The 20,249-nt window shown below is 44.0% G+C and overlaps 1 protein-coding gene across 4 annotated transcripts in view; it reads right to left on the bottom strand.

Annotated features, from left to right (window-relative positions):
* The window catches only part of anks1b (ankyrin repeat and sterile alpha motif domain containing 1B), a 180,961-nt gene that overhangs the window by 77,683 nt on the left and 83,029 nt on the right, over positions 1–20,249 (bottom strand). For all 4 annotated transcript variants that reach the window (XM_068717376.1, XM_068717372.1, XM_068717371.1 and 1 more), the window contains 2 exons: positions 11,322–11,478; positions 2,126–2,262 (listed from right to left, as the gene is read on the bottom strand). In XM_068717376.1, coding sequence (XP_068573477.1) covers positions 2,126–2,262; positions 11,322–11,478 — 294 coding nt within the window. The remainder of the gene's footprint in view (positions 1–2,125; positions 2,263–11,321; positions 11,479–20,249) is intronic.

Here is a 20,249-nt window from a genome sequence, read left to right as displayed (position 1 = left end):
GATATTTCAATATCTTGCTCCCAAAAGAAAATGTAATAAATGTATTATTCAATTTTGTCCAAGGCTACCCATCTATTTCTAGATATGATTTAATATAGAGTTATATAACTGTTTGCAAGATGGCAGCGAACCATTTGATTAAAATCATCCTAACTCTGTATGTGTGTTTACAAACTACAGTGAAATTGAATCCATACTTTTTGCTGCAAACCCCTGCATTAATATTGTAATACTGACAACAGGAGGGACTATATCACGACGCCAGGATCCTCTTTAAGTGCATGTGTGTGTGTGTGTGTGTGTGTGTGTGTGTGTGTGTGTGTGTGTGTGTGTGTGTGTGTGTGTGTGTGTGTGTGTCTGTTGCCTGAGTGTTCGACGTACAGTGTGCAACGATGAAATAGCCAGCGGGAGAACTCAAATGAAATGAAATTAATTCTAGAGAATTAATTAGATGCTTTAAATTTGAACCCCGGTGCTCCTTGATTATGTGCGCTTCAAGCTGAGCGGCGGCCCGCTGGGCTCCGCATGTGATCCCTCCACACACATTAGTTGGTTAGTTGGTGGGGGGGGGACATGTTGAGGTGAGAAAGAGGACATTCAGAGAGGCGGGTGATGTTGTGAGTTGTCCATTTTGTCTCATTTTGGTCACACTTTTTCATTTTCTTTTCTTAATCAAAGTTAAACGGGGTAAACAAGTGTCTTTATCTTGAATAACGAGTAAACACTTGAGTCGAGGAAAATCTTTGAGAAAAAAAAAAAAAAAAGATTGATTCATAAGATAATTGTGTCACCCACTGTCGGACCTTAGCAAAACAAATATTTCATGATTCATCGCTTGAGTAAACAAGAAGTTCTGGAGGATTTGTTTCAGTGTTGACTGAGAAAACAACTGACTTATTAAGGTGCGACACAGCCGCGTGTCTGATAGCACCTTCCTGTTGACGGAGGTGAGAGTACTAAATTAATCTCACTTCGCTAAGGAGGTTGATTTAATGTTGCATTTGAATTTCTGAACGCTGATTGGAAGTTATTCCTGATCAGTGACAAATTATGAATTTATTCTGCTGCTGTTGTCCGTCGCCAAAGCAACAGAGACAACGAGCTTTCCTGAACTTCACTTTAACGACTAAACGATCAGTTCAGATGCTGACCGACTACTGTGCAAAGAAACGTGTATTAACGTAACAACCCTATGGTTCTGAAATATATATTCACAAAATAATAAATGACTCACTGTCATCCGCTAATAACATAACAGTTTCTATTAAATATGCTACACCAGACTCTTGTCTTTAATCCACATCTGGCAGCTAAGAGTTGAGCTAACCAGACTTTAGTAAAGTAAAAGTGTGACTAAAATATTGACAATGAGTTAATATATTTGAAAAAAAAAGGTAAGGTAACTGCAACATCCCATCTGCACTGTCCGCAGCAATTCATGTAAAACATAGTTGACCTTTTAAAGACAGATTTACAGCGAAGTCATCAGGAGTGGGAAAATGTCTCTTTGTTACAACTTTCATCTGGTCTCTGGTGTGTTTTTAAAGGAGGTCGAAGAGGAAGAGAGCGCGTTTCAAAGCTACAATCGTGGAAGTTTGTGGCTGCAGCTGATAGAGCAGTGGGGGAAAAATGCAGCTTTTGCCTCCCATGGATCAAGAAGTTGTCTGTGTGAGTTTCTTGCACAGTCATGCTCTTGGTAGGGGCCCATCGAGGATTCTTCAGCCAGGATATTATGTTTAACATACTCATGTAATAGAAACGCCAATGTACCATGAGAGTGACCGACAGAAGCAGACGGAGGGAGGAGTGCAGATGAAATGAAACAATCAGTGGGAGAAACAGACAGAGATGTTTACCATTGTGTGTGTGTGTGTGTGTGTGTGTGTGTGTGTGTGTGTGTGTGTGTGTGTGTGTGTGTGTGTGTGTGTGTGTGTGTAGGGGTGTGTGGGTGCAGGTGTTTAAGCTACTTGTAGGTGGATACTGTGATGTTCAATAATGCATCAGGTGCCTCTGCAACAGATTCATTAGTGCGTGCGCGTGTGTGTGTGTGTGTGTGTGTGTGTGTGTGTGTGTGTGTGTGTGTGTGTGTGTGTGTGTGTGTGTGTGTGTGTGTGTGTGTGCTCACCTGTGGGCGGATGACTCTCTCAATGTTCTTCAGGGCAGTGTCGGGGGACGGTGGGGAGCAGTCTGGAGTGGGTCCTGTCGAACAGTTGCCATGGTTACCGTGCTCCCCCTCACTCACAGTTACATGGGACAGGTGACCTTGGAGGGGGAGGGGGGGGAGAGAGAGGGAGGGTGAGAGTTGTTTTGTTTTTTTTCTCCTTACAGTATTGTGTTTTATTGTGTACCATAGACACGGAGCTGCTGGGACTTCATGCTAATGACGGGACCAGACTGCACTTCTTTCAAGATGGTCAATATGTCTTATTAAGTGACAATAGTCCTGCCAAGCCCTGGCAGAGAGACACATCACATTTTTTTTTTCCAGGCATCTCAAAACAACTGGAGCTGGAAACCTGTTTTGGAGTTCCAAAAAAAAGGCACAAAAGAGGCGATAACTCTAAAGAGCATGTGCAGCGTAACGCTATTTCTGAAGCTCCTCTGCTTCGTCCTCCATCCTAATTATCGTTTTGAAACTTTTCCCGGTCGCTTCAGGTATGAAGGGAGAAGATTTAGGCTTACTGTACAGCTGCACCAACTTTTATGTGACACCGGCATGAAGAGGAGCTCTTTTACTGCAATCCTGGGCAAAGTGAGCAATGAAAAGAGGGTTCAGCTCAATGTGTCTAATGTGTCGCCCACCTAACAGCGCAATCACAGAGATGTGTTGGCATGGGAGGGAGGCGGTGAGAGCGGATTTTTTTTTTTTTTTTTTTAAATTGACGAGCGTCTGCAGCAACGGCGTCTGTCTCGAGTGTGCGTGCGGCTGAGTACAGAGCCGAGTGTCGCGGATAATTTCCCCAGCGTATGATCGTTTAACAGAAGGGCAGGGGGAAAAAAAAAACACACAAGAAGAAGAAGAAAAGAAAGGAGAGAAGAAGAAGTGCTGAAGTAGCCCGAATTTAATTTCAGAGGGACAAAGCATCTGTCTTAATCAACCGGAGGAGACGCAAAACACAGACCAACACACCTTTCCTGAAATACTGTTGTCAGAGTTCACACACACACACACACACACACACACACACACACACACACCAGAAGCTCAGCTGCCGACTGCCTATCAGACGGAAGAATATCACCCAATTATGGTGAGACCCAGCCAGGACTTTTCTCACACACACACACACACACACACACACACACACACACACACACACACACACACACACACACACACACACACACACACACACACACACACACACACACACACACACACACACACACACACACACACACACACACACACACACACAGGATGACATCACTACCAGTAACAGCATATTCATATATTTATTGAAGAGGGATTGTTGCCTTAAAGATACAGCATATGAATGATCCGTTATCATATCTCAAACTCAAAACTGGAAATGAAAACAGAGTTCCTTGTTGTTTTAACTGGTAATAGTTGAAGGTGTGAGTTTTCACAACTCCCACAAATCTTCTTCACCTCATCGAAAAGAACAAAGCCACACAGGGGGAAAAGTTTGAGGTGGTTTATGATGTTTTGGAGAATGACAAAAAAAATAATGCTAGTTTTCAGTCATTTAAGGGGAGCACCTTTACATTTAACTTGCTGAGGACGACGTTCAGTATACAAGTGGAGCCTGTGACATTTGACCACCAAATTATAATCAGTTCAACTTTGAGACATTTTGAATGGAATTGGAAGGAACTCACTGAAGACGTTCGTGAGATGCTGTGTTCACGCGAATGGACCGGACGCAGGGGCATTAATAAACAGGATAGCAGGGCCAAACTAAGGCTTCTAATAATCTCCTAATCCCCCTAAAACAGCATCAGAGACACTCCTCCGCTCTTGCTGTGTCGTGCTGCAGCTGACAACTCTTTTAATGACCTTTTTTTTTTTGATCATCTGCTCATTTGTGGTTGTGGATCATTAGATGATTGGAAAATGAAAGAACTGCCGCGTTGTTGTCAATCCAATCTTTGCCTGTGTCAGTGACTTCACAGCCAAGAAACCAAGGCTGCTTTAGGACATTAGGACCACTGGCTTTGAGGTGTGTGTGTGTGTGTCATCAATGTTGTGAGCTTGCAAATTTGACATTTGTCTTTGATTACAGCTTCTGAAGCATTTGAATATTTCAATATCGTTAAGACTTCGTGCAAGGACATTGAAAGATGTCCGAGATATGAGATCTGACGAATTTCTTCAATAAAAGGGAATGAAATACGATAAACAAAATCATGCAGAAAAAAAAACTGCAGCAAGAGCGGCATTCTTTTGGCAACAGAAATGATTGCGTAATCAAAACCTTGAGAAAACATCAGCAATGCAATGCACCGGGATGAGAGGGAGAGAGAGAAGACGATGGTTTGCCAAGATGCATGCCTTGAGAGGCACATTTAAAGACACAACTCACAGTTAAACAAACTTTAATTGCTAAAAATGAGCCCCACAAATCTGAATTGAATCCTCACATTTCCTTTGGCAGAAGTTCCCTTCTCTGATACAATAAACTTCATCTGTTTAAATTCACACAGCTCAATCATGGAGGTGGTGAAACACTCAAAGCGTCTGCTGCCGCATCCGAATTTGCCACCATCTTCCATCATGTCTATTTTGAATTTCTGGCTGCAGACACTGACACACACACACACACACACACACACACACACACACACACACACACACACACACACACACACACACACACACACACACACACACACACACACACACACACACACACACACACACCAGTCCTCCAGGGAATGTGACACTGCTTCACTGCACATCTATCTGTCTTCATGTGCATGCGTGCATGTGCAAACACAGACAGAGGTCACTAGATTTGACTTAGGGTTGTGCAAGTACATACAGCTGCAGACAGACAGACACACAGAGACACACACACACACACACACACACAAATAGACACACATCATAAAGAACAGCCTGGAGCTGAATCAGTGATTGAATGTGGGCGTAAATAGATAAAACAAAAACAGGAAAAAAAAAAAGGGAGGAAGAGAGAGGAAGGGAAGGATGCGACAGGGGGATATATATAGATAGAGATTGAGGTTTTGTCCTATTGAGTAAATAAGCCTGTCAACACTGAGGCTTTGATGATGGATGTGAAATGTGTGTGTGTGTGTGTGTGTGTGTGTGTGTGTGTGTGTGTGTGTGTGTGTGTGTGTGACGGTGCTTCCTTCAGATCTGCCTTGAGCTCACTCCTGGGAAACACTCTCAGCCCTCCTTGCCAAGCGGGATACGCGTTTGTGGCTAAGAATGCGCATGAAGGTGCATATCCATAAAACATGCGTGAGAGTGTCGATGTGATAACTGCAGGGTATCATACCTAAACTGTTTACATCCATATGTTCAGCTTCTTGTGTGTGTGTGTGTGTGTGTGTGTGTGTGTGTGTGTGTGTGTGTGTGTGTGTGTGTAGAGTGAGCACAGCCTCTGGGAAAAATGTGAAACTCTGAAACGCTTTAACAGGTTTCACAGGATTCAGATATTCTTTGCGTGCCAGGCGCAGCACAGAGTACAGTATGTGTGTCCGGTACAAAGTATGATACAGAGATGTAGACAAACGTATTTCTGTGCACATTGGAGAGCAGCTGCGCAGCTTGTTAATGGCAGGAATGCAGCAGTGTGTGCAGGAGGAGTGTGTCTAAGTGAAGGCATGGTGTGAGCAAGCGTTCAAATCGGCTGTCCTCTTCCCACCAGCCTAACAAGACAAAAACTGTCAACTTCAGACGTGTTCTTCAGGCTGTCAGTTCTGCTTCTACGCCGCTCTGACAAGTAGCATTTCATATACTGTGTGTGTGTGTGTGTGTGTGTGTGTGTGTGTGTGTGTGTGTGTGTGTGTGTGTGTGTGTGTGCCCTCAAATATTCAAAAATTACAGCTTAGCTCGCAACAAATACAAAGTACAGATAAACTTTTAAAAACTATTATTCTACAGACATGATGAAGATATAATAAACAGAATGAAGCACTAACATCTAAATCAAATTAAAAACTCTATACACTAACAAGAAGGAACAGAAATATTTTGCTTTGAGACAACAATTGTCAAATCAATGAGGAGACAAGGGAGTTGCAATACAAAACAAAAAAATGGCACTTTAACAAAAAATTGCCCTCCTGCACTGTTGTGTAGTCTTTTTTTTTTTAAAGGCTAATGTTTTTAATATTCTATATTTCTGTTATTGTCAAAAAAGCCAAAAGCCCAAAACCAAAAATGAATCAAAAGCCAAAGCCTGATATCTCATATTCCTCTGTGCCGTCGACTTTCATTGAGCTCCAGCCAAAACACTTCAATGATCGTCGCACTACGCTCCTTCATCGTGACCTTCATTCGTTCGCTGACGCCGCAAATATTCGACGCAACACCAAATGCACCTTTTACTCCTTGAGCTGAGGCAGAGGAGGGAAGTGAGGAAGTCTTACGAGACAGATCAATCTTTTAACGCGAGTTAGAAACGCATCACAGCGCAAACAATGTGAATAGAGGAAACTAAACTAAACAAAGACCCAAAATTAATAAACTAATATGTGAGCATACACAAACCACTTCCAAGCATTGATTTCTCACGGCTGTCAAAGAGCAAGATGCTCTATTTCCTCCTTTCGACAAGTCAATGGGCCTCGACCTATTTAATGGTAAAGCCCTGGAGTTACCACTTGCTGCCATTAGCCACTGTACGCCTAAGTGGGACAAATGGAGTGAGATTGCAGCAACATCACTTCTTTGTCCACCAGAGAGAACTGAGAGTGGGAGTTCATCTGAGAGGGACAGCAACACACAACAGACAGACGCTTTAATTCATAAACCTTACAGGTCGCAGAGCAATCTGAAGCCATTCATAGATGAAGCCGTAACCCTGCTGCCTCTTTCTCCAACATAATCCCGCCGGTAGCTAAAGAATAAAATAAAATCAACACAGTGATTGAGCATTTCATATTTAATATTAACCACCCCGTTTGTAGACAAAATAGTCCCCGCCAGAGCTCTGGACACGCAGAAATGTTCAATAGATATACATGAAGGTGCAAAATTATGAGCTGAGAATCCCTTCACACTGAAAATATCTATGAAAAACTAAGAAATATACCAGCAGTGGTTGGCATCCTGCTGCCGTGAATGTGAAATTCAAGTTCTCTTCTTGTGCGTTGACCTATTTTTTTTTTTCCGTAAAAAGTTCGGTACAATATTCAGGATTTATGCAGGAAGCACACATGTGCACTAACACACACACACACACACACACACACACACACACACACACAGGTTTGTAGCTTTGTGTCGTTCACGTCAGCAGTGTCTTGTTTACCTCTCGCAGACAAGTGTGGGTTTATCTCGAGGGGAGTCAGTCGATAGCACAAAAGAGGCACTTTTGCTCGAACCGCTTGGCGACACTAAGCTCTTCTCTGCCTGCTCCGGACGTTGACTGGAGGCAGCGAGGCTTTCGCCCGCAGGCCTCTCCTCACCACTCCGCCACCTGTCTTCCAATATTCCAGGATAACATTTCACCCGCGATGCTTTCGTGTCGCCGGAAAATCTGGCCGTCGAGCACCGCGTTCCTGTGGATGATATTCCTGTGGTGCAAAACTACAACCGTACTCCGGCACACACTTCAGAATCACAGATAAGAGTTATTTTGTAAGGAAGGATTTTGCTTCCGATAGAGACAATGTGGAATGTCCTGCTATCTCAAAAATATTGAGCAATGGAGAGAAAACGTTGAGCTGTCATTGAGAAGATCTCTGCAAAGCTTCAGTTGTAAACAGAGAACAGCAACGCTTGCCAAGAGCAGAAAATGGATTCTCTCATTCCATCAGAAAGGAATCCATCGAATGCAATCAGTATAATCTTGAGTTAACGTAGAAAATGACTGCCTTATGACTCGTGGAGTACTGGGATTATGCACATAAATCTGCACTCAGCGTACTTTGCGTTACAAAGAAGAAAATTCAATTTATTCACTGTCAGAAGAGACAGAGGACATATGGTGCGATGGGATATCGTGCATAACGTTCCATGTGATCTTTCATGAATACAAAGGTGTCAGAAGTGGGACGGTGCTTCCAACAGGTTATGATAAAAAAAAAATCTCACAAACAAAAAGAAGCAAAAAAGGAAAAGACTGATAAAAAAAAAAAAAAAAGTAAAAAGAGAGGGACAGAGAGATATCGGGGACATGAGAAAAAGCAGTTGTTTGCAGGTCCCTGGTGTTTCTGTAGCGGCTGGGCAGAGTGACAGTCACCAGACGGATTTCGATAAAGTCGCCTCGATTGTCTGAGGCTTCGGAGTGTCTCCGTCGCCTCCGCTGTGAGACTGCAGCAGCCCACAGCTGCAAGCAGCTCAGCAGCACGGGACAGGTGGATATCAAGCAGGGCTTACACTGCAAAAAAGACATCGTTTGGACAGTCCACTTATGAGACACATTCTGCTGAGGTGAGTTTAACGCGCAGCTCATTTGTTTCCGAGAAACTTCTCGAAATAGCTTGGTGGACTGTGATGATCAGCTGATCCTCTGATGGAAACTTTTGGGGCAGGGTACAGAGGACTCGTTTAGCCTCAGATTAGAAAAAAAATCTCATTTTGTTTAACTTTCTTATTTTAACAAAATGTATTTGAACATCGTCCATTCATCATCTTTTTTAAAAAATGTATAATAACGTAGTTAGGTGCTAGGGGACAACAAGAGCTAAGTGTTCCCTTTAAATCATTAAATCAATATTCTCAAAGATTTTCATTTCCGTAAATGTCTGAATGAGGCGACACAGTGGTGAGAGGGAACGGAAAATTGATATTCATTGGAAGTGAATTGCATTAAATTATTTTATTCTACTTCCACAATAAAACATGTGCCAACAGGAACATTTTTTTTAAACGTCAATCACAGAGCAGTTGATTTGTTGAGAAGGTTAATTTTTTGCAGTGTAATGCACCAAGTCTCTCTCTCTCTCTCTCTTCTCTCATCTCAATCCCTCTCTCCCCATGTTCCCTCATCATCATCATCATATGCCTCCTCTCAGAGGCACATTGACTCACACCCATGTCCAATTAGGGCGACATGTGACCGGACGGGAAGCAGGAATCCAGGATTGTCTCTCCTGCTGCTGCGTCACATTCATGTACGTAGATGGCTTAGCCTGAGACGACCCTCCAACTTCCTCCACTGAATGTATAATCCCCCCCCTCTCCGTCTCACACGCCTTCTCATCCTTCCTTATGGTCTGTCTCTCAGCAACAAGACAGAATTCTGCAGCCTGTGGGACATTCTGCATTTATAATCATTTTTCAGCAATAACATGGACATGTATGGGGCTCTCCCTCCCTCACCTCTTCTGTCGTCTCTCACTTTTGCTTTTTGTTTTTCTGACTTTTTTTGTTTTTGCTTTTCCACATTACATGTTTACGTCTCTCTCTCTCTCTCTCTCTCTCTCTCTCGTTTCCAATCCCTCTCTATACGTCTCTCTCTCATTTGGCCAGGTAACAGCGTTTAGAGAGCTGAGAACAAACACAACACCCACACTGCTCACTTACGTCAGTGGAGCAATTTTCTACAAAAAGACACTTTGACATAAAGCAGCTAACCTCCCGGCACACACACACACACACACACACACACACACACACACACACACACACACACACACACACACACACACACACACACACACACACACACACACACACACACACACACACACACACACACACACACAGCATATGGACAGTTCAACTCCTTTCTCCTGCAGCCAATCACAGACCAGATGCAACAGGCAAGCACACACACGTAAACACGCACACAACAAAACAAGCCTCTACAGCAGCCTCGTTCCGCTACTGTCCAAGAGGAGGGGGGGAGGGGGGGGGGGGTTCCAACAAGGCAGTTCCCATGGCAACATACAGGTGACTCACCAGCTGGTGATGCAGTTGCTGTGACAACCGGCAGTGTGTAGCATCGCTATGGGAGCGACCGAGTTAAAGGGAAGAGCACATTGTGGGTGTTTGTAGTCGAAGTAGACCGAACGACTGACGAGACACGGAAATCAGGTTCGACCGGAAGGTCCGAGGCTGGGCGATCGACTCGCACTGGGTTTCCATATCGAAATGTTCCGAATGACGGTGACTTTATAAAGTGGTAATATGTCAATGTCGCGTGTTGCGCTGCCTCCGAAGGCCAAAACAAAATACATTCATGCAGACGTTTCATGCGTCTGTCTTACAAGAGAACAACACCGGTCTCCTTTTTCATTTTGTAGTCTTCGTCCTCATCAAAACCTGGCAACGCTACTTGACCGCAGACCTTTCAGGTGTGTTTGTGCTAGAAGCAGCATATTTAGCCTCAAGCAGAGATGAACAGCTGACTCCAGAGGTCTAAGATCACTTCTTTCAAACTCTAACTCCAAACTTGTAATCTTCAGATCCATCCAACGCTGAATCAACGTCACATGAGGCAATGTGTCTGATCTGTGCAAGCGATATTAGAAGCATCCTACCCTCCACTAAATAACTAAATCCCATCCAAACAGAGCTATAGGCATCATTTCAACAACGTATCCCAAACAACGTTGCTCTCGCGCTCACCCACATTTTCCACACCTGCTTATTGCTATGAAGCTCGTGTTAATGTTGAATAAACGGCGGTGGTTCTTTCGTCTTCCACTAAAGTTGTGATCATCGCAGCAGCGGGATGTTGATATGGATTCTGGCTTGTGAACACAGTAAACATGATCACACTGGAAGGCACCATATGCTCCACTCTCAAGTCTTTGTAAGCAAACTTTTGGACCGTAAACAAAAATCCACACGATATAAATATGGTAAATGAAAAGGAGAGAGTGTGAGCTCTTGCAGCGATTATCATGAGCCAAACACAGCAGATAAATAGAGGAAATAGGGATAGAGATTTTTTCTTTCCCCAAAATGTTTCCATTTTGTGAGAAAAAATAACATTTTACGACAAATCAATAAGCTATTCAAATGGCTTATGGCTCCTCCCACAGACAATAAAATATATATATTTTTTTAAATTCTACATAAAAGAAAGTAAACCTCACTATGCAGCATTGCCTAAGACACGGCCAAGAGAAGGAATGCACTTTTTTTTGGCGCTGAAACTGCAGGTGACAGAGTGATTTTCGAAATAAAAGTGTCGTTTTCCGCGTTGTCCTACCATTGCGTGGGCAGGCGTTGAGCCGGTAATTGATATCTAGCGAGCAGGGTTTCCGCGTGACGGCTGTGGTCACAGACTCGTAAGGATTGTCCTCGTCCTCTGGCAGGAAAACATCCAGAGATGGAGAGGCGACGATGTCTGCTGAGCGCTTTGAATCCTGGGAGAGGGGCAGAGAGAGAAACAGAGGAAGAGAAATGTGAGGGCAATTCCTTGTGAGTGTGTCCATGAGTGTAAAAAAAAAAAAAAAAATGAGCGTTTTCAAGCCACGAGTTTGGCCATCTTGGGTTTTTGGAACCAGAAGTGACATGAGAGGGCGGAGCCAAGAACAAACCTTACACTGAATAAGACATTTTTAGGCCACCAAAATGTTGCAATTAACTTTCATGAACTGAAAACACTCTGTGAAAGAGTTCAAAATGTCAGTCACAAGGTCTCCTCGCCGTAAAGCTTACTCTGCTTTATGGTCCACTTTGCTCTAAATGGGACAATCATTTACTAAATGAACATCACGTTGTATCAAAGAAGACTTGAATCTAGCGATTGATACCATGTTTACTGAGCGAAACACAAACACACCACTAATTCAATTATGAATTATGTACTGGCCTATTATCCCTTCTAACAGAAGGTGGTACAGACGATTTATTGTGTTGATAGTGTTTAGAAAGCAAAGTGAAGAGCCCTCTCAGTGAGTACAGATGCAGACCGTTAGACCAGAGAGAGTCATTTCCATTGTATGAGCAGTGTGTGATAAACAGCAATACAAAACAGATGAATAGAGCAGAAAAGAGGTGTTTGATGCGAGGCTTTCAGATGAGCGGTAAACAGTGTCAGTCCGGGGGGCCAAAAAGGGTGTGCATTTCTTTTGTTCACCTTGGCCTGAGAATCCTCTAAAGAAACAAAAAGAAAGCAACCAAACACATTCGCTCAGTAATCTCTCAGTTCAGCTCCAGGCCATCGTTCGAGTCCAACCGCGTCCACACAGTCGGATTATCATGAAAGATGTAGGCCGTAAAAGTAAAGAGTTTAAAATTTAAATTTAAAAGTCTGAAACTTTCTTTCTTCTTCTCAATCCCGGAGAGTTCTAGAGTAGAACATCTTAACTGTCCCTTCAGGACTTTCAGGTTTTGTTGTGATAACTGTGATCAATGAGGTTTCTTAAGTTCTCAAAATTCATCTGCTGTAAAATTGACTGACTGGGAAGGATCAGGGTAAGTCCAAGTTATGTGGATTTGTGAGGGAGAATCAGTCCATCATTTGTAGACTTAAGGGTTTAATGTGGCAAACGTGCAAGAAAATGTCTACGCTGCAAAAAAATGTTGTATAATCTAGAAACGTTAAAATATGAGCCATAATGGCTTATCTACAGTTCATTAGCTCCCTGGCTGATGACAGGCGACTGTTGTTAGGATCGTTCCTTTGCCAGTGCGATAGCTTCAGGGTCTCATCACATGGGGGAAATAAATAAAAATGAAAACACCAAAACAACTGCTGAGGAACACAGCGTTCCCTCAAACGCACCAACAACAAGTCTTCATGAACCCGTCAAAACACAGCTATTTTGTCTCAAACTGTCAAACAAAGACAAATCAAGACCCGCAAGAAGGCGTGCTTTGGGTCCGAGCACCCGACGAATCTCAGAACCAAAGACGTAATGAAGGCGTTCCAGATTATGAGACCATCTCTGGATAGTAAGGTGTAATAACACCACTTATTTTACATGCAAAACATGTCTCCTATTTCTAGTGAATTGTAGTGAAAGTATGCTTCTCTGCTGTGCACTTAAAAGCCAACAATCCTCCATCTGCTCTCACAGCACTGCAGCAGCTTTTGAGCCAGCAGTAATGTCGTGCGGTTGACCCGACAACTTGAAGGCGCTTCGCTGAAGTTCAGTTGGGTGCTGTGTCTCAAAAAGAGAACGCACGGTGCCCTTATTTTCATACATATTCAATCGTCAAAATCGGCACCATCCACCAATAAGCTCAGCGTGATCCTCAGCAGCCAACTGTGCGAAGCGGTCCACACAGCAGCACGCCGTGTAGATCCTTCAGATTTGATCTCAGCAGCTCCAAGCTCCTCTAGTCAACAGCCTGACTGCTGCTGCAGCTGGTTGTCCATTCTTTGCATTCCCCTGACATTTCACATCTCTCTCTCTTGTAAAAGGCACAATGAAAATATGTATAATCTGTAAATGATTTATTATGAATAATATATATATTTTTTTTTTAAAGAAAGAAATTCAGGCCTCCATTTACTTCATGACACAGCTCTCACTAAGTGTTGTACTGTCCAACACACACCCACAAGCACTTGTTGTCGCTCTTAAAGTGTGTTATTAGAGTTTCAATAGGAAGGATGCTCTTGCTTTAATTTTCTTAATTAATATTGTTTGTGAGGCTTATTGCAAGTCTCCCTCTATAGAGTATCTGCCAAATGCCTAAATTGTAATTTGCATACTAAATGAAATACTTCAATGATTTTCTTACCAAAAGGGACCTGCAGCACTAAACTCTTCATTTAGAGGTGGTTAATTAAGAGCAGCGTGGAAGGAAACGTTTCTCTGGGACCTTCATACAACTGTGTTCTCTTTGGGTATTCAAGGAGAATTTCGGATTGCGTTTTCCTGCAGCATTGGTGAAAAAGGTTTAGCTCCGAGAGAGAGAGAGAGAGAGAGAGAGAGAGAGAGAGAGAGAGAGAGAGAGAGAGAGAGAGAGAGAGAGAGCGAGAGAGAGCGAGAGAGAGCGAGAGAGAGCTGGGAACCAAAAGGTCCCTTATCTCCGAGGCAGACGTGTGCCCAGAGAGAATGAAAAACAAGAGTGAGTGATGTGAAGCAGGGGAAAAGGTTACAGGGGCGAGCTTCATTTCAGCCAAAACAAAAACATTTCTTTCCAGCGATGCAGCCGCTGGATGTCTTCCTTCTGCCCATAACGCACACACTCGATCACCATTTCTGAAGTGTCGCTTGGCAACCTGCCCTTGGTTATTTACTGCGTAATGGGATCAGCGGTAAACCTGCACCGCATACGACTCTCGACCCTCCGACTCTTTCTTTTTCCCCACCTTCGCCCTCTCCCAGCCTTTTACTCATTCGACAGCCGTTATTCTTCCCGTCATCACCCGCTACTACATTACCCAGACTGCACCAGGCCATCAATCACACGCTGAGCACACTCAAAGTCCGGCTGACAGAGCAATCAGTCCCTAGATGATTTCTCTCACTAACACTCTGCAATCAATCCGAGGCTTATTTCACATTGTACTTTATTAAAAGGCCTACAAACGATACACCCCCCCCCCCTATTCTATCTCCATAAGCACTCAGTTAGACTGCTATTACCAGCTAATGGAGACCAGTCACCAGTCAGTCCTTTATGCCCACACTCTGCAGGTGACCAGGCCTCAGCAGATACTGATTCGAAGCGACAGCCTGGTTTGCAGCGGGTTTCACTCACAGAGCTGAAGAAAAGGCTGAGAGCGCTCTGATGGAGCCGTAAAGAGCTGACAGCTCACATCACAGGTGCAATTAATCATCGTCATATTCATTTTGAGCGTTTAGCCAAATTGTGATTTCAAAAAGAGCAAGAGGTGGCCTCGACGAGCCGCTGAACTGCATCTCACACGGTGTGTCTACATGCACGCGTGTAGCCTTGTTACGCGTGGCTTTCTGCAGCATCCTGGCTTCTTAAAATCTATGTGAACCAGGGACCAGGTTCTTTTTAAAAGCAGAAAAACCAGGTATACTAATCAGAGTCTAAACCGACTTGAATGTTGACTTGAATGTTGATAAATTAAACATGTCCTGTCCGACACGTCTCTTTACTGTTTGCATATTTAGCCCAGACCACAAACATTCCCTAACCTAAAAAAAAAAAAAGCTGTCTAAGTAATTAAACATAATCACGAACGAATCCTGCTCTACTTGCTGCTAGCAGATATTGTCGGAAAAATGAATTAAATAGTAGTAAAAAATATAGTAAGAAATAGTCAATGAAACATTCAGTATCATCGCAGATACAAGAATCCTTTCCTCACAATATTGACAGGAAACGTAATCCGTGCGGCATTAAGATTCGCACGCAACTTTGCAAATTAGCTGTACATAATCAGAATTACTGGGATACAGGGTTGCTATGACAGCAGCATCCTGGTATTCTAAAATCTGACTAAGACTGAAACCATTTGTTCTTCAGAGCAAATCAAGATAACATGTCACTGTTACTGGAAGTGAGATTCAAATCCAAACAGAGACAAAGGGAAGCCATTGTCTTTGGGAACAGGAAGTGACAGGATTACTGGGAAATGTGCAGTCACTGCTTGTATGAAAACATAACAGCAGCTCTAATAGTGCTGAAGGAAGAGAGCTGTGAGATTGAGGCCATCAAACAGCTCAACCACGGTCTCATTTGTTTACGGTAATTACCGAGATGTCACCATGAATTAACAATGAAATACGGAAGTTCTGAAATGCCACAGGTGGAGTAGCATCATCAATGGAAGCGCTGAAGTAAAAAAAAAAAAAAACACGAGACAAGCTCCGAGACGAGAGTGAGCTCAGCAACGACATTCCTCTGTAGGGAGACGTGAAACGAAAAGACGAGAGCGAGAAGCGATAGAAGGCAGGAAGTGATTGAGAAATGATCTTTAAGAGGAAGGAGATGTGAGGAATCACCCACCACGTGCTCCGTCTACTCTTCCTCGTATCTCTCTCTCTCTCTCTCTCTCTCTCTCTCTCTCTCCATCTTTCACCTCTACATCATCTCTCATTATTCCTGCTACTCTACAACTCCAACATAATGAGAAAGAGCGAGGCCGACAGCTGACAGGGGTAACAAAACCCAGCGGCCAGGGTGAAGGCAGAGAGGGAAGTAAACGCAGGTAGATCAAAGGACGCCAGGATCCAACTCAACACTTACTTTGGAGTTTGTGTCAGCGAATCGAGCAGGAGACAGAGCGGGAAGAGGAAACTGTGTGAGGAAGTGGGAGCGCAGTGAGTTTGGAGCAAAGGATTTCCTCACACAAACATAGGAAAGACAGAGAAATGGGAGTCAAGTGCAGGCAGCATGTTGTGATTTCTCACACACACACACACAGCACGGCAAGAAAGAAAAACGGCAAAAAAATATCCACTTCAGCTGCATCAAAGTGAGCTTAAAGTTTGAGCTATTCCCTCGCCGGCGGAAAACTACTTTGCACTCGATCTGGAAGAGGACACTCACTGGAAAGAAATCCCTCACGCTCGAGTCCACAGTGAAGCCTGTGAGTTGAAATTAATCCGGCAGTGTGACAACAGGTTTAGCTACCTGATATTTTGATGCGTCTCGCCTCCTTCCTTCCCCCGCTCGGTCCTCGAGGGCTCGGTCGGATTTAAAAAGTGGGAGAAAGGGCTTCAACGCCGTTCGGTGTGAGCGGTCCCTCCAACAAACAAACACACTCGGTCTTCATTCATTTCCCTCCCTCCCTCCACCCTCCCTCCCTCCCTGCCTGCCTGCCTCTCTATCTTTCAGGACAGAGATAGGACACAGGGAGACTTGTGTCTGAGCTGAACAGGAAGAGAGCAGACAAACAGAGGCCTCCTCTGGCCACTAATTAGCAGGTCGTATGCAGCTCCCGTCCGACTGCGGAGGCCAGATTAAACGTTCGAGTGAGTGTGTGTGTGTGTGTGTGTGTGTGTGTGTGTGTGTGTGTGTGTGTGTGTGTGTGTGTGTGTGTGTGTGTGTGTGTGTGTGTGTGTGTGTGTGTGAGACGGCGCCTGCATGTGACCAAAAGATTGTACGTGACGGTGTGTGATTATATCCGTGTGAAAACGCAGTCTGGTGTTTGTCTCCTTGCAGCAGATACAGTTGACGCGTGTGATCACGTGAGAGTTTATGCGCGTATTTTAGTGTGTGTGTGTGTGCATTATTGACTCTGCTTGTATTATATACAGTGTGTGTGTGTGTGTGTGTGTGTGTGTGTGTGTGTGTGTGTGTACACAGGGCTAATAACCCAAATAGGATATGCGCGGCTGCTTTGGCCACGTCCGAGGAACTTCCATCGTCTTAATCCTGTGACTCTCTCTGTCTCGGTTCAACCCCGTACTGTCACAACCCAACCCACTGGCTCACACACTGTACACTGAGTTCATAGGCCATCAGATATGAATAGAGGGCTATAATTTGCTGGCATTTCCTCACGGAGGCTATTTGATTAGAGAGAAACATGGGAGGGGTGGACACCAGAGACGACAATGGGCCCTCTGAGGCCCTCAATGAGGGGAGATGGCAGTACTGGAGAGACGCACTGGACGGAAAACAGAGATGGGAAATTAAGAGAGATCGAAGCATTCCAAAAATGAAACGACTCAGGCTGAATATGCTTTCTTTTGTGAGGGTGAGATGAGCGGATGAATACTAATCTCATGACTGTGTTAACCTTATGACCAGAAGCAGCCTGGCTCTGCTCAAAAAGTGAAACAAGAGCCGAGTCTACAGCTAATACTCGAGGCTGTATTTAGGCACAGCGGTGCTTTGATGGTAACTGCTAACACATCTGCAATAATAATGCTAACATGCTGATGTTTTAGAAGATGGTTACCATCTTAGTTTAGCGCGTTGGCATGCCGGTTAGAACCAAACACTGACTCTGATGATTACTTTTTCTTGACAAGCAACAGGTTACTGATACCTCAGCTACACCTGGATTCCAGATGTGGTTGTGAGCATAGATTTTTGACTCTGAGAACCTCACTGTGATAAATATACTTACACAATATACATATTGTTAGAGGTGTCGGTAGGTGTATTTTGTCACTTTGAACAGGGCCAGGCGAGCTGTTTCCCCTTGGTTGCTTGCAAGAAAGCCAATAAGCGTATTTCCAAGAAGGTTGAGCAGAAGCGAGAAATGCAGTGATAAAAAGGTCAGTGGCATGAAAAACTACGGGGAACACGCCGGCGGAAAAGATGAGATAGGAGAGAGGTATGGAGAGCAGTTGTTGGTCTCCATGAGAAGCGAGAGAGATGGAAGCAAAGAGTGAAATAGAAAGAGAGAGGTGCAGGTTTAGGTGCAGGGCGGCGAGCAGGGGATTGCCTTGCAGAATTGGATTTCCCTCCATAGCTGGCTAATCCCACAGAAATCAGCTGGCTGAGCCACCAAAAGGACACCCACAGTCACTCCTCAGAAAATAACAGCCTTCACATTCCGCCGTGATGGGCGGCTGTACGGAGCAAAGCTCCAGCTGTGGCTTCCTCTGGCTCCACGCTTACTCCCACAGACACGGCAACCAGCCGGAGCAAGAGGCCTCCGACAGAGAGCCACCGCCGCGCGGCCCGAGACCGTGAACGTGTTTCACCGCTCGCCCGACAACCTGGGAGAAAGTTTCAGGTATTCGTGCTGCACAGGTACACCGGATGTGTGCATCCAGCAATAAAGGTGTATTGATTAAATACGATACTTGGACGAACGGGCAGGACTATTTATTCTCTCCCATAAAACGTTTTTTTTTATTCTCAATATTTAGTTTCAGCGCGCACACATTTCTGTAATGGATGTACAGGCACTGGTGATAGCAGTCTTTAACTGCTGTCTGGGGAATTGCAGCAAAAAAGTGTCACATCGGCAGTCACCAAAACGTAAGCAGAGTGTTAGGAGCTCCTTTCCATAAGGGTTGAAGGTCACACTGTCACACAACCCACAGGATAAGGAATGAATGCTGCCGGACAACGTGAAGCCAAGAGGAGTGCTTCTACTTTTAGTGATCTTTGTTATTCATCCATCATCTCTGCAAGGCAAAACCATCGGCACACTGTGAGGGTTTTTTAACTCGTCTTTCCATCAATATACTCCACGATTATGTAGTAAAACTTACTCACCAAAAAAAACAAAAAAAAAAAAACACGCGAATCGACTTTCACTTGGATTCATTTCAAGCACTAAAGCATTCATCTGTTTCTTCCTGTATGCTGCAGAATGCAGATCAGCCGGAATATCCAAAATGATTAAAAAACACTGGAGCTACAGAATGTTTTTTGCAGCCCAGATTTTTGTTAAATAGATTTTTTTCAAATAAAATTTTACTTATTTCCATTAAACCGAATATATACAATAAAACAATGATAAAACAACAGCTCGGAGTGCTGAAAATGACTTCCTATTTATTACGTTTATGGGTTCTCTGCTGTTTTATATCTCAATGGTGATAAAGGGAATTGTTTTAGAGGATGCTTACTGCTCCCTTCAGATTCACAGCATCCTTGAACACACACACACACACACACACACACACACACACACACACACACACACACACACACACACACACACACACACACACACACACACACACACACACACACACACACACACACACACACACACCTTGCTGATGTGCCAACAGCACAGCATGACAGCTGTTCTGCCCTCGTTTTTGAAGGGCTTTGTTTTGGAGGTTGTGAATCACAAAAAAAAAAAATCGACAATATGTGGGACATTCATGCAAAAAAAAACCTCACAGACTCTATCTCTCCTTATAGAATCATCCCGTTCAAACGGTTCTCCGGTGGTTGAACACATGTCTGTGAGGACACCATGGCTCGCCTATCGATGTTCGATTCAGAGGGAGAAATAAAGATGAAAAAAAAGTGATGAAAGAAAAATGACAAGTGTGGTGAAGGAAGAAAGGTCAGGAAGAGGAGAAGGGAGATGCTGAAGTTCTCCACATACTGTAAGTGAAAGGAATAGTGTGACAGCTTGGGAAAAGCACAAATTTGCTTGATTTTGATGTGAAGCTATAGCCAGGTGACAGTTAGCTTAGCTTAGCATAAAGACTCATTCAGAACAAGGTAATTGATGAGCTTGAGAGGCATTGACGGATTGTTATCCATGCGAGCTGCATGGCTGTTTTGAATGACAACATTGGCCGGCCAGCCAGTCCACTACTACTGATCCGGATCA

Source organism: Cebidichthys violaceus, unplaced genomic scaffold (assembly GCF_023349555.1).
Source record: "Cebidichthys violaceus isolate CVI_PGR_0920_01 unplaced genomic scaffold, fCebVio1.0.p SCAF_21, whole genome shotgun sequence".
NCBI classification, from domain to species: Eukaryota; Metazoa; Chordata; class Actinopteri; order Perciformes; family Stichaeidae; genus Cebidichthys; species Cebidichthys violaceus.
The sequence above is the reverse complement of the archived record's forward strand: the minus strand, read 5'-3'. Positions and strand labels throughout refer to the sequence as shown.